Genomic DNA, 15,364 nt, shown 5'->3' on the forward strand with positions numbered 1-15,364 from the left:
TGGCCTGGGCGGCAAGGTGCGGAGGCAGTGTAAGGGGGACTGGAGCTGAATTGATGGGCTCTAAGAAAATACATATGCGCAGGCACCCAGCTGTGAGGGGGAAGGATGGGTGGGGCTGTGGGTATGAGAAGGAGAGGAGAGAACGGAGAAGGAGATGGGATTGATAGGGGATGAGCAGGAAAGAGAAGGGAAGTGGGAAACCGAGGCTGTGGGGTATGGATGGGAAAGATGGGCAGAGGGAAGAAAGGGGTGTGGAGAGAAAAGGTAGATTTGGAAAAGGTAGGCATGGGAGGAAAGAGGTGGCATGAGGAAGAAAGAAGCCATGCTGGAAGAAGGGCATGGGGAGAGATGGAGGGAATAGGGGAGAAGGTGGGAATAGAAGGTAAGCTGAGTAGCAGTGGTGAAGGCTACAGTGGATCCAGATGTGAGAGAAGAGTGGAGATGAGGGCTGGGGGAGCATGGAATGGGAGAACAGGATTGGAACTCACTGACCATGCCCTTTCCCCTCACCTCCAGGTACATGGTTCGGGTCCGAGCTGTGGTGATGGCCCGAGATGACTCCAGTGGGGGCTGGCTGCCTGTGGGGGGTGGGGGCCTCAGCCAGGTGAGCGTATGTCGGGTCCGAGGGGCCAGGCCCGAGGGGGGGGCCCGCCAGGGGCACTACGTCATCCACGGGGAGCGACTCCGGGACCAGAAAGTGAGCCACTGTGGGGCGTGGGAGTAGGGTGGGAGCATGGGGAAATAGGGAAATGGGGCTGGGAGTGCGAAGGTGAGGTCAGGTCAGCTCTAAGCCTGGGAATCAGACCTGGATGTGGGATGGAGTTTAGAAGTGAATATCTGTCCTATAGATACAAGTTGGGAGTTTCAGGAACGTTTGTGGTTTTAAGAAGGTCCTGTCCACTGCCATCATCCCTGAGACTGTCACAGCAGCCTCCTCACTGCTCTCCTTGCCCTGCTCCTTCCCCCACCTCAATGTGTTCTACAGGGGCTCTGCTAACAGCTGCTCAGATCGTGTCCCTCTTCGGCCTAGAGCTCTGTCATGGCTCCTTCTCTTCAGAGATCCTCGCCATGAGGCCCTACACTCTTGGCCCCTGCCTGCCCTAAGTATATAGAGGCATTCGGTGGGGGACCATCTGCACATGTCAAATATGTTTGGGTTCAGCAGGAATGTTCTGGGCTATCTGGAACAATTTGGAAGGACACTGTTGAAGTTTCAGCTAGGAGTGTAGTAGAAAGATCTGGATGGTTTGCAAAGTCTTGGGAGAAAGGTTGTATTTTAGAGCAGGGGTCAGAAGGAACAATGCTTCGGGATTTGAAATGATGTGAAGGAGTGTAATGATGCTGGGCAAGGATGTGAGGGAACATCTAGGGTGTTGAACACTATGTGGGGAAATCTTTGGGAGTTTGATAAGAATTTGGGGGCTAGCATTTTGGGAGACTATTGAGGCACTGAGAGGGGATTAACAGTAATATTTTGAGGTATTTACTAAAGTTTAGGGTGTACTGTTGAGTCAGAAGGTGGAATATTGGGCTATCAGGAAAGGGCTAATGAATTCGTTGAGGCATTCAAGAAGATTTGGAATTCCTATTGGAATATTGGGGTGGGTGTATTAGAAAATGTAGGAATTAAGGGGTTTTGGGGGGAATTGGAGTACCAGATATGTACTCAATAAAATTGAAGGGTGTTATTGCTCAGGGTCCAGGGGTATATCTAGGGTTGAGAAATGAGGTTTGTGGGATGCTGGGGTGCACAGAGAGGCTGGGGGTAGAGAAGTCTCAGGCATGGCTAGGGGGAGGTGCCAGACCTGTCTTCCTCCTGCCCCTCAGACCACCTTGGAGTGTCCCCTGAGGCCAGGCTTGGTTTACAACAAGGTGAACCCCATCTTTCACCACTGGAGCCTAGGTGACTGCAAGTTTGGGCTGACATTTCAGAGTCCTGCAGAGGCTGATGAGTTCCAAAAGAGCCTGCTGACTGCACTGGCTGCACTGGGTCAAGGTTAGCGGTGCAGGTGGTGGGCACTGGGAGCCGGGGTGGAGGGGTGGGAGAAGCTGGGGTCCACATAACTCACTCTCTGCCTCTCTCCCTGCCCCAGGCTCGCTTACCCCCTCCTCCTCCTCCTCTTCCTCTTCCCCTTCCCAGGACACTGCTGAGACCCCCTGCCCTCTGACGGTGAGTCTTCAGGACCAGCTCTGCTGGAAGGGCAGGGGTTTATTTCTATTCTACAGATATTCTTGAGCACCTACTGTGTATCAGGCACCATACCACATGCTGGGGACAGAAATTTTTGTCCAAACTATCAGGTCAACTCAATCCCAGTTATTGTAGTTTCTATTCTATCATGATAATATGCGTTCACACATTCATATTCAAGAGTATTTATTGAGGACCTTCAGTAAGTAGTGTTTTAGGCCGTGGGGATACATCAGTGAGCAAAACAAAGTCCCTTTCCTCATGGAGCTTCTCTTCTAGTGTGGAAAGGCAGAAAAAAAAGAAAGGCAAACTGCAAAATAGAATAAATATTAAAAATAAATTACCCTGGCTGGTGTGGCTCAGTGGATTGAGTGCCAGCCTGCTAATGGAAAGGTTGCCTGTTTGATTCCCTGTCAGGGCACGTGCCTGGGTTGCGGGCCAGGTCCCCTGTTGGGGGCGTGGGAAAGGCAACCAATCGATGTATCTTTCACACATTGATGTTTCTCTCTCTCTTTCTCCCTCCCTTCCCCTCTCTCTAAATATAAATAGATAAAATCTTTTTTTAAGTAAATGGATAAACAAGTTAATGACAAGTCATCCTTTTAATTTCTCAGGATGCACATCTTGGAGTCATCCTTGACTCCTCTCTTTGTTTATGCCCCTCATCTAATCCATCAGCAAATATTGGCTTCACTTCCAAAATGGTCAGACTCTGTCTCCACCCTGTTAACTGCCCATCCTTGTCCCCCAACTAGACCACCCCACCAGCTTCTCATTGTCAACTCCTCCCACCCATACCCCATCTCCTGCTCCCTCTTCCCACACACAGCCAGAGTGACCCTGTTGACATCTGAGTCAGATCATGGCCATCCGCCACTGAGAGCCCTGCCAGGGCTCCATCTGACTTTGTAAGGACAAAGTCCTTACGGCGGTACTGAGATCCCACACCATCTGGCCCCCTCTTATTTTCCCCCTTTGTTACTCTGCTTTAGCCACACTGACCTCCTCACTGTTACTCCAAAGGGCAGGCACAATACTATCTCAGGGCCTTTGCACTGGCTGGTCCTTGTGCCTTGGAACACTCTTCCCCTAAATTTCCACATGGCTCATTCCCTTATATCCCATCCTTCAGGGCTTTACACACATGTCACCTTTTCACTGAGGCCCTCCCTGAGGAACTTGTTTAAATTGAAATCTCCTAATGCTTCTTATCCTGTTCTAATTTTTTCCCAGCTTCTAAAATATTTTCCTTTCTTTCTCACTAGACAATTTTCTTGTCTATTGGTTTTACTCCCATTCTCCTATGCTAGAATGTCAGCTCCTGGAGGGCAAGGATCTTTTGTTGCTTTCTTGCTGCATCTCCAAAGCTTAAAACAGGGCTGGTAGGTATACAGTAAGTGTTCAGTAAAGATGTGTTAAATAAATTTCTTGAATCAATAAATGCACAGAATGTCCATGCGATTTGGCACTTGCTGGGGACAGTGGGGGTTGCCTGAGGACACTGAGAAACAAAACTGGTCCCCTGTGCAGACCAGGGGGACTCACGGGGTAATGGGAGGTGCAGGCGGGTCTACAAAAGTCACACAAGACAATTCTCGATGATCAAGCCCTTCCTCGGAAAAGATGCCATGCCTTGCACGCTCCGTCTCGCATCCTCCCAACAGCCTTTGTGAGCCTGGCATGTCGTGGGTGCTCAATGAATGGCTATTGCAGATAGTAAACAGGTGAGGCAGAAATGATTCCCAAGTTCCAGAAAGGAAACTGAGGGTCTGAGAAGTGGTGTTTCACCTTGTAAAGGACCAAGCTTGGTCCGGATGGGAAGGAACACATTCCAGGTGGGTGACTCTGCCCCCAGAAAGGTGTGGTGGTGGGCATGAGGCAGGAAGGCAGCTGACTGGCCAAGGGAGAGGGCTTCTGAGAAGGGATAGGCATGATTTGATGTTCTGTAGGTTGGTGAGCTGAGCGGATAAGGGGAGAGGGGAGGGTCAAATAATAGTAACAAGAACCATTTCCAGCTCTCCCTAAACTTCAGGCATGTGTTATGCCCTTTACAGTGGATCCTAGCCACGGCCTTATGAATAGACATTATGATCCCCATTTTACAAAGGAGGAAACTGAGGCTCAAAGAAATGAGTTCTTTTGTCGGAGGCCACACAAAAAGTCTGAGGCAGAGCTGGAGTTTGAATCCAGGCCTGTCTGGCCCCAGAGCCCTCGCATGAAATGGGAGGGGGTCTATGCGAGGGCATCTGCTGGGCTGGGCTGGTCCACCTCTGAGGCCGCCAATCTCCTCCAGTCCCACGTGGACAGCGACTCCTCCTCCAGTCACAGCCGCCAGGAGACACCTCCCACCACCGCTGCAGCTGCGACCCCCACAGTCATCGTAGAGTCAGCTTCTGGCTTTGGGCTGGCCACGCCCCCCCAGCACCGACGCCCCTCTGCTCAGGTGTGCCTTCCGACCCCCTGCGGAAGTCTGGGGCTCCCCATGGGGTCTGGGTCTCAGAGTGGGTGGGAACTGAGGCTTCAGAGAGGGGGGAAACTTGCAAACATCCTGAGGGATGGCTGGCCTGTAATGGGTGGGGTAGGAGGGAGCCTGTAGGCCTGGGTTCCTCGAAGGGTTGGGGGAGAACCTCCAGTGCTTCCTGTGCTCCTGGAGATTTTGGATAGTTCTGACTTCCAGAGCGGTTTGGGAGTCGACTTGGGCAATGAATTCTAGTGTATTAGAGGGCTGCTGGTACTCAGCGAAGTTCTTTGGACGGCTTAATTTATGAGGTTGGGGACAAGATGGGGCTGGGCCTCCCAGGGGATAAAAGGAATCTGGTGACCCGACTCTTGCATTCTGAAGGAAGAGATGGTAGCAGTCCAGACCTGGATCTGAGCGTAGAGGAGCCTGTGGGCTGGGACTTCTGCATTCTGAGAGAGGACGGGACTGGGGCCTGAACCAGGTCCTCAAGACGTGGGCTTGTTGCCTGGATTCTTCTGTCTGTCCCTAGATTTCCTCTGTCTTTGGGAGAGGAGAGGGCTAGCAGTTTGGAAGTTATTCTCGCGTGAATGAAGCCTGTGGCAGGGTCTTCGGATTCTTAGGTTTTCTGAGACTGATGAATTGGGATTGGGGTGCGATGTGGGCGGATCACAGACCCCGCTAACGGGTTCTCCTGTCCCTTCATCCCACAGAGTTACCCTCCGCTCTTACCCTTCACGGAGATTCCGGAACACTCAGAGGCCCTGGGCGGGGCAGGGGGCCTTGGCTGGGGCGGCCGCGGCTATGAGGATTATCGGCGCCCAGGGCTTCCTGCGCCCCTCACCCTGTCCACCTGCGTTGTACGCTTTGCCAAGACTGGCGCATTGAGGGGTGCAGCCCAGGGGCCCCCAGCCACCCTACCCGCCCCTCTCACAGAGACTGTGCCCCCAGCTCCTGCCAAGGCGTCCCCGGAGGCGGAGGAGGCGGCGCGCTGTGTGCACTGCCGAGCGCTCTTCCGCCGCAGAGCAGATGGGCGTGGTGGTCGCTGCGCAGAGGCCCCAGACCCAGGTCGCTTGCTGGTGCGCCGTCTCAGTTGCCTGTGGTGCGCAGAGAGCTTGCTCTACCACTGCCTGTCTGACGCTGAGGGCGACTTCTCGGACCCTTGCGCCTGCGAGCCGGGCCACCCACGCCCCGCTGCGCGCTGGGCTGCACTGGCCGCACTCTCCCTGGCAGTGCCCTGCCTCTGCTGCTATGCACCCCTGCGCGCCTGCCACTGGGTTGCGGCCCGATGCGGCTGCGCTGGCTGCGGGGGTCGCCACGAGGAGGCTGCGCGGTGAGGATGGTCTAATGGGTCCGGTCTCCAGAACGAGGACCCAAAGTTGAGGGTCCAGGACCCCGGACTCCATTCGGACCCAAAAGCTAAACCTAGGCACATCCGGAACTTGGAGGTTGAGTTTGGATTGAGAGACCCCAGACCTGGAACCTGGATCCCAAATCTAGGATTGAGGGATCGCAGGCCCACCTTCACTGGGCTGTCTGCCTAAGAGGTCCCAGGCATCCTGAGTTCTGGCGTCCTCATCCCATTGTCCCCTTCCTGCCATGGCCTAGACTGAGGGGACACCAGGCATCCTCCAGCTTCACACCAGGCAGGCCTGGGAGCACACGGATCCCTGAGCAAACCCTCAGATAACAGACCCAGAATTAGTCAGGAGTTGCCAATACCTGACCCTGCTTGTGTACAATTTCTCCCAGATCTTGAGATCACAGGACCTAGAACCACCCCAAATGGTCCCTGAATACTCACCTGAAACCTGAGGCACCCATATCTGAGGTATTCTTGTAGCTCTAGGACTCCTGAGACACTGAGCCCTCCTAAAACGACCCAGGTCCTTGGATATGCTCAACCAGACATGCCCTGACCACCCCCATCCAGACATCCCACACCAAGATGCTCTGGAAGCCAGGGATCGAAGACCACTTTACACCTGACTCCCCTCACCGAACCCCCCCAAGCAGCCAGTGTTCCCAGGAGCTTTGGGTGTCATCTAGAGGACGCTGAGGTATCTAGTACTTTCAGGTTAGGACTGAAGGTCACCAACACCTCAGGGCCCAAGACACTGGTCCCAGAATCCTCAGATAGCCCTCTTGGATGTGGATTTCCAGCCTCAATGTCCTGGAATCTTTGGCTTCTTGGTACGCACAGAACCCCAATCCCCTAACAGCTGGAAGCCCAGCTCCCAAAAGATGGGATGTTCATGACAACCCAGACCTCTGTCCCATTGGTCCCCAGTCCCTGGGTGACCCCAAGGTGCTTTAGAAGCACTGGATCCAAGACCCCAAGGTGCCACTGACCCTTCAAATTCATGGCTTAAGCCTATACAGCATTGGGATTATCCCTGACCCAAGACCTTGGTCCCTCCATACCAGAGACAGGTCTGAGGTGCCCCAGGACCCTAGCACCCTCTGATTTCTTGGGACTCAAGTCTCTAGTCTGATATGCCCTGAGACTTGCCCCTGAAATCCCAAGATCCCAGATTCTGGAATTCTAGTCCTAAGGCCCCACCCATGTCCCCAGCATCCCACAGAACTATCCCTTTCCCCTCAGGGAAGAACCCACCTTTTTGAGCTCATGTTGTTGGACTCCAGGACCAATGAGAGTTTCCCCACTCCCATCTCTATGACCCAACATTGCCTTAGTTGATTGTGCAGGCTGTTCATTAACCGAAGGCACAGGGCCAAGGTGGTGAGTAGGCTGGAATACACACCACGCTGCTGGCCACGCTGCCCTTGGAGGAAGGTGTGCATTTTTCTAAGTTGCACAAAGGCATGTTTTGGGCTAGCCATAGCTCTGCTGGTACACACACACACACACACACACACTGTTTCTCTCTGTCCCCTGTTTCATGGCCCTCTGAGACCCCTCTTCAAGGGAAAGGGATCCCACAGTCTCTTTTCCCTGATTGGAATAGGACTTCCAGGGTCCCTCAAATCTAAGGTCCTGAATGGGTTGGGGGAGAGGAGTCAAAGCCTTGGAGCAAGATGATCTCAGTGTTGTGTGGGCTCGGGACCTGCATCTGGTCCCAAGTACCTGGAAATGTGCACTTACCTCTCTTTGTTAGTCATACTTGGGTGGGTTTGTGGAGGTTCAAGGGATAGGTCAAAGGGGCCAGAGGGATGAATAGAACCTTCTGTCACTCCTTGAAATGTTAACTATTATATCTGAAACCTGAGATTCAGCTCTCCCAAACAGGCCCAGGAAGGGGTGAGATAAAGGGAGGTATCCCTCTCATCCCCTCTTTGCCCAGCTCTCATCATCGTCATACTAGATCTGAGGGCAGAGGAATTGGGGGCTAGGCACCCTGGGTCCCCATTCCTTTCTCTGTGTCTCAGTCTCCTGTGGTGGGCAGGGGAAGCTCCATTTTTAACCTACCTCGCTTTGGGGAGGGGCGGGACAGGGGACCAGAGTGCTGTAAGGTGCTGTGGGATCTGCAGATGAAGCGGTGGGGACTGGGGGGAAGGTCCCCCAGCACCACCTCTCCCAGGTCTCCCAGTCCTGCTCCCTGAAGACACCCACCTCTGATCCATGAATTCTCTTCATCACCCCCAAATCAAGGGTGCATGGAGAGCGGGCCCTGGGGTGTAAGAAGACCTCAGACCCTGGAGCCCCCAAGCCCAATTTCCCAGCTGCTTGCCCCTCAGATTGGATACTTGGCCTCCAGACTTAGGGGAGGCACCTTGACATTTATCTTCCTGATCTTGATTCCAAGCCAGTCTGTGACCTCAATATTGTTATTGTCAGTGCAGGTTGAAGTGGTGGGGGAGCCAAAGACCCAGCCTTGTCATCCAGGGAGAGGGCATGAGATATTCGCTCCAAGAAATGTCTTCGACAAAGATTCAGCCTGTGTTCTTTATTTGTGCCAGTGTGCCTCGTCCACTCATCTTGGAACTCAGACCTCTCTGAGAGGGGTATTCCCCCTCAGATATTGAATACTGATATTCCCTGAGACCTGCTGCCCCATGAATTCTGCTGTCCATAGGCCCCTGCGACCCCACACCAGTCTCTTTCCCGATTGTCTTCTCCTTCCCAACCTTGTCGCAAGCAGACCCTCCAGCTGAGTTTGTACATTCCATCAAGTACATGTATTGAGTACCTACTATATGCCAAGTCTTGTTCTAGGCTCTGAAGATAAAGCAGTGAACAGAACACAAAAGTAATTTCCCACAAGTTGTTTATGAACTTGACAGTGAAGGAGACAAATAAATGGCATGTTAAAATGATATGCACTATAAAGAAAAAAGGGGACATGAGGGATGAAGTCCATCTTAGCCAGGGTAGTCGGATTAGGCTTCCCTGAAGAGCATTTGATTTAAGCCCTGAGGGAATCCTGTGGATGTCTGTGGGAAGAGCTTTGCAGGTGAAGGGAAGAGTCGGTAAAAGGCCCTGAGGGAGGAACATGTCTGGTAAGTCTGAGGGACATCAAGGGAGCCAGAGTGTCTGGAGGAGAGGAAGGAGGAGGGTACTTACGAGATGAGAGCATATGGGTGGGACCCTGCAGGCGATTGGTGTTCACCCTGAACGAGGCAGCTCTGAATAGGGGACAGATGTGGGCTGACTTATGTGTTCACAGGTTCCCTCTGGTTGCCTGTGGGGGACAGACACTGGGGAGGGAGGGCAGGGAAGCAGGGAGGAAGCTGCTGTGATGGTCCTGGGAGAGACAATGGTGCACAGGGCCAGGCTGAGAGCAGTAGAGATGGTGTTTTGAAGGTAAAGTCCATAAATTCAGATAGAAATTTGGTATTAAGAGAGAAGTCAAGGTTATGACTCCAGAATTTTGGTTTGAGCAATTTCTTTTTTATTTATTTTTAGAGAGAGATGAAGAGAGGGGAAAAGAGAGAGAAACATCAATGTGTGATTGCTTCTCACGTGCTCCACACTGGGGACTGGCCCAAAACCCAGGCATGTCCCCTGACTGGGAATCAAACCAGCGATTTTCTGGTTTGCAGGCCGGCACTAAAGCCACTGATTCCCACCAGCTGGGGCTAATATTTTATTAAGGTCACCTGAAGACCTCCTGAGTACCCGGCCTAGGGGTAGACAGGACTAAGGAGGAATCAGGTTAAGGGTATACTCCACCCTTGAGGAAAAAATTCTGGCCTTTGTTCTTCCCTGAGGCTCAACACCTAGCACCCTCCACTCCCAACCCCGGGTTCCCAGCAGAATTATCTAGGAACTACTGGAGTCCAGAATAAGAGTTGTAAGAGACTAAATCTTGAACAACTTTTTAACAACAGCAACAAAACAGTAGCAGTACTAACAGTAGTATAGGTTAAGCGGTGAAAAGCTTGGACTTTAGAACGAGATCTGAATTTGAGTTCTGGTACCACCACATATGCAATGTGACTTATCCTCTCTGAAACTCAGGCAAATGGGGGTAAGATATTTGGCCCAGCGACACACAGGAAATGCTCAATATATGTTATTATTACGTACCATTTATGTGTTTACTAAGCACTTACACACAGGACTCTAACCCTCACAACTCTTTAAGAGGTATTATTATCCCCATTATAGGATAGGAAGGAATTTGACAGGGATACAGGTGGTGCGTGGCGGATTCAGATCCTAAACCTCGCTGGTCTGACTCCTAGGTTGCAATCTCTCAATCATTCATTACCTCTCCAAGGCGTGGGAGACAGAGTGGTGAAGATCCAACAGACGCATCGTGATCGATAAAGAGGGCCTCTGCGGGGCGGTGAATGGTAAGCTAGGCTTTCTCGGTCCCTGACGTAACTTCAACCCTAAGTAGGGAAGGAGGAACCGAGTTTATAGATTTGGAGTGGAGCTGGGAGAACACTTGGTTAAGGGTGCTTTAAGAGCAGAGGGTATCTGAGGCAGGCTGAGGAAAAGAAAAGCGAAGTTACTTCTACGTTGTAGCAGGAGCGACATCCACTGGTCTATCGCGACAGCGGGGATCCTGAATTCACGCTGTGGATTTTCGGAGTCAGGAGAGTTTCTAGGGCACTGACTGGCTACCGAAAGAGGCGGAGCGCTAAGTTTCGGCGCTGGCGGACCTGGGGGCGGGTTCTGCCTCCTTCGCAAACAATGGGAACGCCAAAGGCCCTTAGCGAGAGGAGGCTATTGGTCGGTTACGTGGCTAAGGCCCGGGTCGAAAGCAGATGCTGGGGTGGGGCCTCCCGCCAACCGGCAGGGGGCGCGCGCCTGGCAAAGAGGCATCGTTTCCATGGAGGGGGCAGAGGCGGACACACAGGAGGGGGCCGCTGTGGCCCGGGACCTGCTGGCCTTGGGGTAAGGGGCGTGGGGTGTGGCTGGGGGCAGTGCCGGGAAGAATCGGTTTGCCCTCAGAAATTCTTAAGACTTCCCCCGTCCCCTGTGGTTGCCTCGGCGCCACCGCAGGTATGAGGACTTTTTGGGGGCTGTGGCGCTGGGCCCATCGTGCCCAGACTTCAGGGCGCTGTGCGTGCGGCTGGTGGCGGAGCTGGCGACTCTGGGTGTCTTGGAGCGAGAGGGCTTGGAAGCGATGAGCGCTGGCGAAGGTACGTGTGAAGTGGCAGGCCCACAGGTAGGGAGCCCAGGTGCCGCCACGCGCCCTGAAGTCTTTCGCCTCCCGCAGGCTCCGGCGCTGAGGAGGAATTTCTGCGACAGTTGGCCGGCCTGCTAAAGGAGCTGCACTGCCCAGACCGTGCACTCTGCGGCGGAGACTGTGCGACCGCGTTGCAGAAGCCGGGCGCGTGCCTGCGCCTGCTGCGTGAGCTGAGAGGGGGACGGCCCTGGATGCGGAAGTGGGCGAGGCTTCAGCCTCTAGAGCAGGGGAAGGGGAGGCGGACTCAGCACATTGAGGTGGAGCCAGCATTTTCCCGAAGGGGCGTGGTCAAAATGTACAGGCCTGCTAGGGGGCCATGGTGGGTGGGGTTAGGACTTTGGAGGGGCTTCGGACTCTGGGCTGGGCGAGATTAGAATTTTGATTGGACGGTCTTGAAGTTCAAGTGGATTTCGCTAGATGGACCCTAGCAGGTGGTCCTTAGGTGGGAGGTTTGAATTCGAGGATGGGGGCTAGGTCTCGAAGTGGGTGGGGATTATTCTGGAGCTAGAGCTAGGGTACTAGGTGGGCGGAACTAGAAAGCTGGAGGTATTGAAGCTGCAGGAGCTTTTTTGACCCAGGTGGGTAGTCTGGCAGAGCTCTTAGATTTCACTTCTCCCCTCCCCTATTTTTAGGCTTTCTCTGCACAGAGCTCCAGGCTTCCCGCCTCCTCTGCTTGCGTCCCCGGCGGGATCCCAGCCCAGCGGAGCCCCTGCCCAGTGGGGAAGGAATAGAGGAGGAAGCTGGCATGGTTCAGGAACTGGTCCTTACTCTCCAAGCCCTGGGGCTGCCCAGACCCATGCTGGGAACTCTCGCCAGCAGGCTGCTGCGGGATATCCATGCCAAGGTAGAGAGCAAGAACCTTCTCCGCACCAGGTTCACCCCAACTTTCTCGCAGGGGGAGAGCCCTTTCACTAAAAGAGGCTCTGGGAGGGGAACACCCTAGCCACTGCTGTTTTCTAGAGCCGTGGCTGCCATTCTTGATTCCATGGCCTGGGCCCTCAGTTTTGTGGAGAACTGGGGTCCACGGAGAGTTTACAGTTTCTTACAGTCCAGTCAGCCTCAGACTCCTTCTCCCATCAGGTCTTAGAGCTGCTGCCTTCCCTGCCCCCAGGGTCCCTGCAGCCCCTCCTCACCTACTCGCTGGATGCACCCAGATGGGTAAGACTGTGTATGGCCGTATGTGAATAATATCCTCATTTGGAGATGGGAGGGAGAAGGGCTCCCTGGCATAACCAAGACCTTTTTCCCCCAGGAAGCCTTGGAGTCTCTGTGTCAAAGCCTAAGAGGTCAGTACTGCTGCCGCCGCTGCCTCCTCCTCAAGCGCCTGGACCTCACAACATCCGCATTCCACTGGAGTGATCGGGCAAAGGTGTGGGCAGAGGGCCCTGGCAGGAGCAGGAATACCCAGTGGTAGGAGCTTACCCCTGAAGGGAGGAGGAATTAGGGTCAGGAATATTATCCTATTGCAGGTTCTGAGGCCCAGGACGTGGTAGAATCTTATGAAGCTGGGGCTCTAGAATATCAGGGCCTCCGGGACATTCTAGATTCCAGGAGCCTAAGGCATTCTAGAATTCCCAGCTCTGAGTTAGGAGTGTCATCAGAGCTATACCACTTATTCAGAGGAACTAAGTGAGGAAGGAATGTTTCCAAAATGAGAGATCTCTTGACTGGCTCTTGGGCACCTTCTCCACGTCCTCTCAACCCCCACCCCTCAGGCCCAAGGAGAGGCCATAAAGACAGTGCTGACCCCAATTCGAAAGGCTCTGACCCCAGAAACGGATGTCTCCATCGCACACGTCCTGGCTGCCCGAGCTGACCTGTCTCGTCTTGTCCCAGCCACGAGCAAGTCTGCCCGCCAAGGGACCTGCTGTGCCATCAACAAGGTGGGCACCTGGCAGGGGAAGGGCCCCACCATTTTTGGCTTTCAAACTGGCCTTTCAGTCTCTGTCCTTGCTCAGCCTTGTCCGCTCTTGCTTGGGTTCCTGGTCTCTGGACTCATCACCTTTGAACCACCCTCTCCACATGGCAGTTAGAAGAATATTTCCAACTCAGAAATTTGGCTATACCTTGCCCCCCACCAGCTCAAAACCTTCCTCTGGCTCCCTAGTGCCTCTTCAAAACAAGTGAGCCCCCACCCACCTCTTCAGCTTTGGCTTAAATTCCTCCGCCAACACTCACTTTGTTTATTTTATTAATTTCTAGTCACTTTTAAAGCAAAATACCTCTTTAAGTGATTATGTATTTGGACTCATACATTGCTGTTTAAATAGTCTTATATGAAAAAAAAAACATTAGGGAATTGAAGTCTAGCACAGCAGAGTGCAGTAAAATTAGAGAAAAAATGTATCTGCGTTAAGGAAATATGGCCAGTAAGTAATATAGGTGATGTGTGCATCACTTGTGAGTGATGAATATTTAGAAAAAAACACAGATTTTCTGGAAATGTTATACAAAGCCCAAATGTGAAATAGACAGAAGTTGAGGGGGTCCTCGTTACTATTAGTGGGGACTTGGACCTTTGCCAACACTCTCACTTTTATGTTCCTCCTGTGAAGGCCCCTGGAACCCAGTTTGAAAGCTTCAGGCCTGTATCTTCCACCAGTCCAGGCCCCTAGAGGCTCCTATTTGTACCCAAATAGTTAATATCTCCCATTTATATTTTTAAGGTCATATTTTATTGATTATGCTATTACAGTTGTTCCAATTTTTGCCCCTTTGCACCCAGCACCCCCCACTCCCTCAGGCAATCCCCCCGCCATCATTCATGTCCATGGCTCATGCATATAAGTTCTTTGGCTGCTCCATTTCCTATACTGTGCATTACATCCGCATGGGTATTCTGTAACTACTGTTTGTACTTCTTACTCCCCTCACCTCTGCACCCATTCCCCCACCCTGCTCCCATCTGGGAACCATCAAAACGTTCTCTGTGTCCATAATTCTGTCTCTGTCCTTGTTTGCTGAGTTTGATTTTTAGATTCAATTGTTGATAGATTTGTATTTACTGCCATTTTGTTGTTCATAGTTTTGATCTTCTTTTTCTTAAATAAGTCTCTTTGACATTTCATATAGTAATGGTTTGGTGATGATGAACTCCTTTAGTTTGTTCTTATCTGGGAAGCTCTTTATCTGTCCTTCGATTCTAAATGATAGCTTTGCTGGATGGAGCAATCTTGACTCTAGGTCCCTGCTTTTCATGACTTTGAATATTTTTTGCCAGTCTCTTGTAACCTGCAGTTTCTTTTGAGAAATCAGCTGATGGTCTTATGGGAACTCCTGTGTAGGTAACTAAATGCTTTTCTCTTGCTGCTTTTAAGATTCTCTCTTTATCTTTAATCCTTGGCATTTTAATTATGATGTGTCTTAGAGTGGGCCTCTTTGCATCCATCTTGTTTGGGACTCTCTATGCTTCCAGGAGTTGCATGTTTGTTTCCTTCATCAAATTAGGGAGGTTTTCTTTCATTATTTTTTCAAATAGTTTAATTCTGGAGTTGCCAAGACTTCATTTAACTTGATTTCTGACAGCTTGCATGACAGTTGTTGTATATTTTAGTTGTAATTTTGATGTGGTTGTGTGAAGAGGTAAGCCATGTCTGCCTACACTGCCATCTTGACTGGAAATCTGCCCTTCCTTTTTTAACCTCAGGCAGTTCCGTTGGCACTCTGGCTCCCTTGTCCAAGATACTTTTCCTCTCTGAAACTCAAATCTAATTAACTCTCAGGTGCTTATGGGCAACATGCCAGACCGAGGGGGCCGCCCAAATGAGTTGGAGGCTCCCATGCCCAGCTGGCAGAGCAGAAGAGAGGATGGAGGCGGTCGGAAGGCAGGCCGCCAGTGCTGGGGCCGCAAGAAGAAGAAGAAATAAAGGACTGGTGGCTGGGGCAGGTGTCCTTTAGGAGTTGCTGACACCATTGATAATATCTGGGGAGCCCGTTTGAGGGTTTTCTTGGCACCTGGCAATGAGGACCCACATACCATGTTCCTGAGGCCCCCAATGTCCATCCCCCACCTACTATTTAACACCAAGGACTGCGTTCTCTGGAAAATAAATTTAATTATAATGGCTATAGGACCTGTCTGTGTGGGGGCCAGCTTAGGGGGTGCGTGGATTT

The 15,364-nt window shown here is 52.1% G+C and overlaps 2 protein-coding genes across 8 annotated transcripts; both read left to right on the forward strand.

The window, feature by feature from the left end:
• Window positions 1-509: 509 nt before the first annotated feature.
• On the forward strand, window positions 510-6,454 carry SPRED3 (sprouty related EVH1 domain containing 3). Of its 2 annotated transcripts, none has more exons than XM_028530302.2 (5): window positions 510-697; window positions 1,828-1,996; window positions 2,094-2,170; window positions 4,485-4,634; window positions 5,363-6,454. In XM_028530302.2, the coding sequence occupies exons 1-5, from the start codon at window positions 521-523 to the stop codon at window positions 5,984-5,986; spliced, it is 1,197 nt and encodes a 398-aa protein (XP_028386103.1). In that variant the 5' UTR covers window positions 510-520; the 3' UTR covers window positions 5,987-6,454. The 2 variants fall into 2 exon arrangements, with proteins under 2 accessions (XP_028386103.1, XP_035869471.1); XM_036013578.1 differs by having other exon boundaries at window positions 510-604.
• Window positions 6,455-10,533: 4,079 nt separating this feature from the next.
• Window positions 10,534-15,313, forward strand: FAM98C (family with sequence similarity 98 member C). 6 transcript variants are annotated; one of them, XM_036013580.1, is made up of 8 exons: window positions 10,822-10,956; window positions 11,065-11,204; window positions 11,282-11,546; window positions 11,884-12,095; window positions 12,332-12,409; window positions 12,508-12,620; window positions 12,967-13,134; window positions 14,974-15,313. In XM_036013580.1, the coding sequence occupies exons 1-8, from the start codon at window positions 10,892-10,894 to the stop codon at window positions 15,115-15,117; spliced, it is 1,185 nt and encodes a 394-aa protein (XP_035869473.1). In that variant the 5' UTR covers window positions 10,822-10,891; the 3' UTR covers window positions 15,118-15,313. The 6 variants fall into 6 exon arrangements, with proteins under 6 accessions (XP_035869477.1, XP_035869473.1, XP_035869474.1 ...); XM_036013581.1 differs by having other exon boundaries at window positions 12,363-12,409; window positions 12,504-12,620; XM_036013582.1 differs by having other exon boundaries at window positions 10,828-10,956; window positions 11,282-11,450.
• Window positions 15,314-15,364: the final 51 nt, after the last annotated feature.

This window comes from Phyllostomus discolor, chromosome 12 (genome assembly GCF_004126475.2).
Source record: "Phyllostomus discolor isolate MPI-MPIP mPhyDis1 chromosome 12, mPhyDis1.pri.v3, whole genome shotgun sequence".
Classification (NCBI taxonomy): Eukaryota; Metazoa; Chordata; class Mammalia; order Chiroptera; family Phyllostomidae; genus Phyllostomus; species Phyllostomus discolor.